Source organism: Python bivittatus, unplaced genomic scaffold, assembly GCF_059951505.1.
Source record: "Python bivittatus isolate LINGU-HERP-01145 unplaced genomic scaffold, Pbiv_v1 ctg000700_np1212, whole genome shotgun sequence".
NCBI classification, from domain to species: domain Eukaryota; kingdom Metazoa; phylum Chordata; class Lepidosauria; order Squamata; family Pythonidae; genus Python; species Python bivittatus.
This window is the reverse complement of record NW_028277098.1, coordinates 43468376-43476899: the sequence shown is the minus strand read 5'-3', so window position 1 is coordinate 43476899 and position 8524 is coordinate 43468376. Positions and strand designations below refer to the sequence as shown.

Below are 8524 nucleotides of genomic sequence, written 5' to 3'. Positions count from 1 at the left end.
GTGTTTGCCTAATGAAGACTAATGTGGAATAGTTCCTGTCTTGTCCACACAGTGTGTTACAGAAGAGACTACTTCATTTCGTTAAGCAAATAGGAAACTGTTACAAAGCCCCAAGGAACTATTAGGGGGGAAAAAAAACCCACCACCACTCCAGCAACAGATTAAGTGTTAACCACAGTGTTGGGAACAAATTCTAACTCAATAATGACATTCTATCTAAGCCTCTTTTATCTCTCCTCCTCCGCCTCCTCCGCCTCCTCCTCCTCCTCCTCCTCCTTCAGTAAATTTGGTCTGTGGTTGAAACCTAAATCACGTGCAAACAAATCTAGGCTTTGCTTGGCCAGTTTATTGTTAGACTTTTTGGGCAAGTCACAGCAATATTCATCTGGGGCAGTACAAAATAAATTAAGTGGGGAATACCCAGTATCAAATACTGTGAGCTGAATTGTTCACATGACTTCCCTACATTTATAAATGTATAAAATTTCCCAGAGTACTTTGGACTGCTACTAACTGCTCCCAAAGAAGATGCTTTGAGACAATTTTGAGAAATGACTGTAATCTGGGAGTGCAAGACATTTATGTGTAACATGAATCTAGCAGAAGGCAATGGCTGCTGAAAGATAGCTAATTTCAACAACATTTTTATAAATCTATTATTGTGATGTGCAATGTAGTTTTTACATATTTACTCCTGGCCTTCCTCCCTAGTGTCATAAAAGGCCACACCTGGTTTAGTTTTATTTTCATAAATAATCCAATGACATAGGATATACTGAAAATTAGAAAAAACTTCCTAACAGTAAGAGCAGTTGACAGCTAAACCAATTAGCCATAGAGATGGTGGGCTTTCCTTCACTGGATATGATCAAGCAGATGGTAGATTCCCATCTGTGTGAGATGCTTTAATTTGGATTCTGGCAGCAGGTTGGCCTCAAGAGCTTCTATGGTACCTTCCAATTCTGTTTCTAGAGCAGTGTTTCTCAACCTTGGCAACTTTAAGATGTGTGGACTTCAACTCCCGGAATTCTCCAGGCAACATGCTGCCTGGGGAATTCCAGGAGTTGAAGTCCACACATCTTAAAGTTGCCAGGGATGAGAAACACTGTTCTAGAGTAATAGTAGTTACAGTAGCCCTAGATCAACCAGTGAGATATACAGTTGAACAAGAACCTGAATATGGGTCTCCATAATCCTAGCTTAACACTCTAATTTCCACATGTTATATATTACCTTGTAAAGAGGACTTGAAGAGCCAGTTTGGTCTAGTGGTGAAGGCACCAGGCTGGAAACCAGAAGACCGGGAGTTCTAATCCTGATTTAGGCATGAAGCCAGCTGGACAACCTTGGGCCAGTCACTCTCTCTCAGCCCTGGGAAGAAGCAGGCAATGGCAAACCACTTCCAAAATCTGAGACTTGTGAATACTGACTTGAAGGCACCAAAAAAATAAAAAGAGGACTTAACATGCACCATGTTTTTCCCTTTTCCTATTACTCTCCTAAGGTTTCATGTAATTTATAGCATTCCTGAAGCTTTTGTTTATTCTTATGAGCTAGGGCAGAGGCTGGGCAACTTGAGGCCTCCATGTACCTTCTTTTGTAGCCACCAACCCTAATGGCTGAAATCTGGCAGCACCGTTTCTTGCCATTTTGATATAAGAATTATGTGAAAACTGTAATGCATACTCTAAAATAGCATTAATGTACTTTAAAAAAAAAAAAACCTCTATCACTACTCACAAGTGTGATGCTGTCCTAACTACTTTGCCTTAACACCCCATGCCCTGCAACTTCCCTCCCCACAAAAGTGCTTCCCCAGCCCCTCGAAGGCTGCCCTCTTCTGATCTGGAGCCAGAATTTTAAAATAACTTCACCTCTTTACCCTGCTGTAAATGAACGTGGGTATTTTAGTGCAGGATATCCCTGGTGGATCCCTGCAGAGATAAAGATTACCAATAGAGGCAAATATGTGTAGCTTAGGGTTAAACTGTGGAATCCTTGGGATTCTCTGAGCTCGGTTTTTTTCTTAAATAAATAAATAGAGGGCAGACCCCAACTCATTTTAGCACTGAAGATGTTACCTAGCTGGGTAATGAAATGTTTGCAAGAAAAGAACCAAGCTCAGAGAACCCCAAGGACTCCACAGATAAAGGTTAGTCAGAACAAAAAATAAAGTTTGGCTAGCTTGTGTCTTTCCTTCCCCCCCCCCCCCCAAAATAAATCCACAAGGGGGCAGATGGGGCTTTCCATTTTGCCAAATGGCAAAGCAAGGTCTCATCTCTTTTTAAAATTTAAAAATAAATCCCAGCATGTTTGCATAGCATTGGGTTTTCTGAAGAGTAGAGAATTTTTCCCCAGGGCTTCCAGGACTGGTCATGCCACCATGTAACTGTCCACACAGTGGGTAATAAGTAAATCCTAGATGTTGCTCAAACTCTGTCAATTTACTTACCAGTAAATACAGTGCCTTTCAGAAGGGCTTTGACTGTTTGAAGCTGAAGTTAATTCGAAGGATCCTCTTATGATGCTTTCTTCAATTAGGCTTAGGGCTTTATTGGTGCCTGTAATTTTATCTATTTTTTAATTATTAGATGTCCTGCAATCCTGATATTAAAATAAAGATTAAAAAATTGATTCAGCCTAAACTTAGCTCAGAATCCATCTGTATTTATTGCATTGTTCAATACATTTCCAGAAATACTAACATTTGAACTCCAATAATACAGGGTTAGAAGCAAACGCGGAACCACTTTTTGCGTATCAAAAGTCAAACGATTCTCCAGTTTGGTGCTGTAACCTGAGTCTCAACATGTACCCTGAAACATAGAAGAGGTTACTTTCTTTTCATTTTACTCGTGCAGCGTAGCCCGCCTGTGCCAGTACTATTGCCCTCTGGTCCCTTTGACTCGAGCGACACATGAACCAGAAAGGCACACTGAAAGAGTGTCCTTGGTATCTTGGCCAAGGAGTATAGGAAAACTGCATTGCCTGGGAAACAATTCATAAACTACTTGCAGAGAAGAGAAACAGCTAATGAATAGATAACCCAGGATGAAAACAGCAGAGACAATACAGCACCAGATTCTAGTGAAGCAGGTGCCAGGAATAGTCAGGGGACAGCCACTGTTCAAGAGACATGGCAAACAGCTGAAGCAGGATTCAGGCTCTGTAGGCATAAGAAGGACTGCAACAAATACTGTTTCCAGCATTTATCTGCCTTCTGCCAGAGAGCAGCAGAAGATTCCATCTAAATCCAGCCTGCACTTGGTTGTACTCATGGTAGAATGATCTGCTCATGGAAATTCTTGGCTCCTGAGGAAACTCCTGCTCCAAGAAAGCCAGCCTTGCATTTTAGCCCCATTTAGTCTGTTGCTCTGTCATTCAGTGGGTGTGCTCTTCTTGTGGACTGGTGGAGTACTTTCAGGGCCTGGTGTCCAAACTGAAGAGAGAGGGGCTGGATTGCACCCAGGACTCCATGCTCAATCTGAGTTTTCAGATGGGGGGCTTTCCACAAGCCCTGTGTTCTCCACCTCTGACTCTAAGGTCTCAGCAGGACCAGGACTACTGGCTTTTTCTAGCTTCACCTGTTTTCTAGGCAATATCACATCTCGCGTTTAAGTTGCAGATCTGAATAATAGGAAAAGAAACTCAAGCTGCAGATTTACTGCTGTAGGTCATCTCCATCATAAACAAGTAATTGCTGGTTCAAAAATATTACTTGGCATGATATGAGTTCTACTTACTCCTTCCCCCGGCCCTGAAATATCCCCCTTTGGAGCAGCATATTTTCTGCTCATCCAGTTTTTCTTCATTCCTTTCATTTTGCTTTGTGTCTCCAGCTTTTGCTGTTTGCTGCACACAATAGATACAATGGGTTTGATCAGCCAGGAGAGGGGGCATGCAGACTGCACAGCAACACCAGCTGTGACCTGATCCCAGGAGACATCGTATTTCAGCCTCGTGACACGTTTCACCCTCTCGTGACCTGGTGCCTGTGCTGCACAAACTGTGTCTTAAATGGGAGAGCTGCCATTTGTCAGTCAGTAGACAGAGGGGGAGGGAAGGGAAGGGAAGGGAAGGGAAGGGAAGGGAAGGGAAAACCAACAAGGATCCTGTTGTGAACTGTCTACTTTGGGATCTGCTTCTTGGTGGAAAAAATAATAATGAAAATGGCCAGGGGGGCGGGGGGAGGTTAAGATACTTTGATACTTTAACTAAATCAACTCCAATCCTTCCAGAAGCAGGATTTAAACAAAATATCCCTTCCAAATTTATCTCTGCAATCTTCTGAGAGGCATCTAAAAGCTCCAAAGTATTCAAGACTATTCTGATCTGCTGAAGTATATTTATGTGAGTGAGAGTCGCCTTGTGAACTGATATGGGTTAGCAACAAGCAAAACCTTGCATACCACAAAGAGGTTTAATGGGATGAAGATCCAGAAAATTGGTCTTTCTCAGGAGCCCATGGGGTTGTGATTGAAGTGGTTAGTTTCTCTAATCCAGGGCATTTTAACCCAAGAGTTTCAGGGGGACTGCAAACTTGGATGAGAACAATATTACAACTTTATTTTCCCTAAACAACTGAAATTTACTTTTTAATTCAATAATATATGTAGGCAACAAAGTAATTTATGACCTCTAGACTCCATGATGGAACATGGGGGTCTCATTTTTCAGTCAACTTGTTGCGGAGCCTGATGCTGATTTGAGCTGAGAGGGAATGATTGGCCCAAGGTTATCCAGTTGGCTTTATGCCAAAGCCAAAGAGAGGATTAGAACCTGAGTCTTCCCACTCCTACTCCACTATCTTAAATACTACACCACACCATGGTTCATTTGTGTGAACCCAAAATTGCATATGTTCCCCCTAAAACAAACCCTAATAGCTTAGGATTGGTTCTTGCCTACACCCCTGCTTTCTTAGGCAGCCGCATTTCACTCCCACCCCAGTTCCTCCCATCCGTCCTCTGCATCTCCTGTTTTGACTCCAGGCAGCTGGCCTTGACCACCCCAGCTCCAGCTCCTCCTTCTCAGCCACCTGCTGGACTCTTATCCTACATCTTGCCTAGTGAGGAATTGGGCTACACTAGCTCCTGAGCCACACCAGTGCAGGCATTAATGGGGGCCATAGCTGAGGCAGTCTTAAGGGGCACAGAAAGTTCAGAGGAAAGTAGTGTTGTGGCTGAAGGACTTTGTGAATTATCTCCTCTACCTGAGCCTCTATTTCTTCCTCAGGGTAAGAGGAGGAATTCAGCAACCCATTTGCATGACCTGGACTGAACTGGCTAGATAATATCCCTGGTTCAGATTTGAATTTTTGCTTGTGGGTTGGCTATTTAAGACATTAAAGTCCTGCAAGAAATTGTACCCATTCAATTTATATGCTCCACTCCAAAATACTTCCTTTGAATGCTTTGCACAGTCCTAATATGCAAGTTTCTGCAACTAATAAATTGTAGGTCTTGATTGGATCAGCCGCTTCTTCCAATGGTAGCAAATAGCAGCCTTGGGAAATTTCAATAGGCTCACTGTAATTCAGAGTAGAATTTCTGAACCTGGTTTAAGAAACAGCTGGGAGCAGCATGAAGCAAGCAACTAAGGCTGCATTGCAGAATTGCTTTATGTGGAGAGGGAAGGCTGAAATTATACACAGTTCCCATCTCACAAACTATGTGTGGTCAGATGAGTAGATGGAAAATGCGTGTAGGGGTTCTCACATTTTCATCGGATGGCACATAAGTTATCATGTGAGATCTTCAGTCTCTTCTTCCTCACACATTCATTTTCACAATTCCCAAAGTTGATCAATAAGGGCAATGCTGTAACATGTTAGGTTTTTAAGGAGATACTAGACTCTATGTAGCATTCACAGAAAATGCAACCAGAATGCATCTTTAGACTAAAATCTGTTAGATAACTATCTCTTTTGGATAAGTGCAAGGATCCTTTTGTTCTGTTCATGCTTTCTTTCCAAATAATAGGAACTAGTTGCAATTTTCAAATATTTGTTGTAAAAAAGGAAATAAAGATTTGTTATTTTTTCCTTAATTGTTCCTCAGATTGAAGGCTGAAATATTATGTTGCTGGATATCTAGTAGATCTTCGGCACTACTATCTGAAGATGGGGTAATGGGAATACATATAATTCAGATTTGGGTCAACTCTGTCTCTTGTGATTCCACAGCAGTTTAATCCTATAGAAATTTTCATCATCAGCTTTTAATCTGATTTTATAAATGTTTCCCATGCTCCTGAAGCTATTTAGATATATTGAATGCATATTATTTGAAGACGTTTTCACATAGTACCAATGCATTTAAATGCTGTAAGAACAAATGCCAGCAGTAGTGACCTATCTTTCTCAGCATGGTAAAGATTGGTGTTGATGATTAATATCCATAACTTCCAGTAGGCTACATGTTTCATGATAAATTCTTCCCAGCCAAAAATATAGTCTCAAATGCAATATATACATTACTGTGTATACAAAGACATGAGACTTTGCATTGTCTTGAATCAGATCACTGATCTACCTGTTAAGATTAGGCCAAATAGATACCACAGATTGAAGCTGGAAACTTATTACGTGCAAAGCAGATTTTGTAACACTGAACTATGACCCCTCTCTACTCAGAAACCAAGTTGTATAGATTATTTTATTGCTGCTGAGAAAAGTATAACTTCACTGAGGTTGAGGCATTTTCTATTCGCAAGGCAGGTTCCGTGACTGAAACAAAACTCAGTGCAATTTTCCATTAGGGTAAAATGTCAGGTTTCCTTGGTTTACAGATCAATATACTTGTCCCCCCTAAAACAGATCAAATGTAGGCCTTATGATATAAAATGAAACTTTCTGTCTCTTATTGTATTACAGATTTTGCTACCTGAGCTTGAAGGGGTGCTAATAGATTCAGTAAAAGTTAAGATATAACTAAACTTGATATTATTATCAGTTAGTATTTTATTGAACTCGGTGCTCCATAATATAAAAACAAAAACAAACCAGAACTGTCCAATAAACATAGTAACCACTATGATTTGGAGACTTACAACGAGAAAAAAAATGCATTTTAATTTTTCATTCTTTTTTCCTATACTACTTTGCTCCAACAGTGATTGCATTGCTAGCAAAATAATTGTTAGGGGGAGATTTCACAAACATTGTGCCTTTATATTAGAAGGAATAAAAATATAATTTCATCTGAAAGAACAGGTAGTTTAAAAAGTTCTGATATTAAAGTTGATGCACTTTCTTGCTTCTAAATATTGTGTATGTTTCAAGAATGAGTAGAAATGTGTTTTAGACCTTGTACAAGCACAGTATTTCTCTCCCATTCATTAAAGCAAGCCACCTTTTTCAGGTTTCCATATATATACACTATTGCTTTCAAGAATCCACTGATTCCAGTTAATGTGACTCTTAAAGCAGTGGCAACCCAATGCATTTAGAGTATACTAGGGCAAGATTCACAATGTGTCCCTCAAAATTTTAAAATCATTTTTCAGAGGATGCTGATAAAGCAGCACTCTGATGATATACAGCTACACAGCAGAATGTCCTGCTCAGATATCATCTGCAACATAGCAAGAGATATATTTCTATAGTGTAACTCTTGCATGCCATTCAGCTTGGCATGTACAGTAGAAAGATTTTTAGCCAACCCAGATTGATAGCTGGAAGATCACAAGGATGACTCTGATCCTTGTCCTGGATCAGTGTTTGTGTTCATTGCACTATATCAGGTCTCAGTATCGCCACAAAAGATAGGGAAATATGTCAAAAAAAAAAAAAAAACTTGCAACAAATTGAATTAGAGGAATATAATTAGCTGTGAAATTATGTTAATTTATGGGACTATTCATAAAACACTTTATGTATAGAAATTTTTTTTAAAAAGTTCAGCAGACCAACAGATATATAAAAAGGAACCTGTCCATTAACAATATTTGTAGCCAAGGTACCCACTTTATTTGAAGCCATTTAGAATATAAAATATGACTCTTTTTCAAAACCAATTGCTCTCAAGCACTTCTCCATATCTTCATTAAATGTCACTGAGCCACACACTAGTACAAAAGGTTGCCTTCTACACATGTTCACCATACTCTTAATAAGGTTTTCATTTATTCGACCAAGATGTGTAGTTTCTCGAAAGCTCCATGGCAGATTTTTAAGTGAATGTTCCTAAAAGGCAAAACAAAACATTTGCAAAATTATCTTACAAAAATATATGGTGAATTCTAACTTACTGAGGTTTCAAATGCATTTTCGGAAGCTCACATTAAGAAAAACACTCATATCACCCTAACAGTCATTAGATTTGTGGAGACTTTATTTTAAAACAGAGTCCTACTATTCTGTTTTAAATTGATTCACAAAACTGTGCCATTCAGTAGTCCAAATCCAGCTAAAATTAGTCACAACTAACTTTAGTTGGATTAATGCCAATGAGACGGTTCTATTCTTGGCCAACAATGCTTAGTTAATTTGATTTGAAGGTGAAGAAAATTATTCATACAAGAA

The 8524-nt window shown here is 39.7% G+C and overlaps 1 protein-coding gene across 5 annotated transcripts in view; it reads right to left on the bottom strand.

The window, feature by feature from the left end:
* Positions 1–2655: 2655 nt before the first annotated feature.
* CYB5RL (cytochrome b5 reductase like) overlaps positions 2656–8524 on the bottom strand; it is a 24669-nt gene continuing 18800 nt past the window's right edge. For 4 of the 5 annotated variants that reach the window (XM_088153093.1, XM_025163897.2, XM_088153095.1 and 1 more), the window contains one exon: positions 7945–8185. In XM_088153093.1, coding sequence (XP_088009219.1) covers positions 7982–8185 — 204 coding nt within the window. In that variant the 3' untranslated portion in view covers positions 7945–7981. Of the gene's footprint in view, positions 3628–7944; positions 8186–8524 lie in introns of those variants that run through there. The other variant, XM_088153094.1, reaches the window with a different exon arrangement.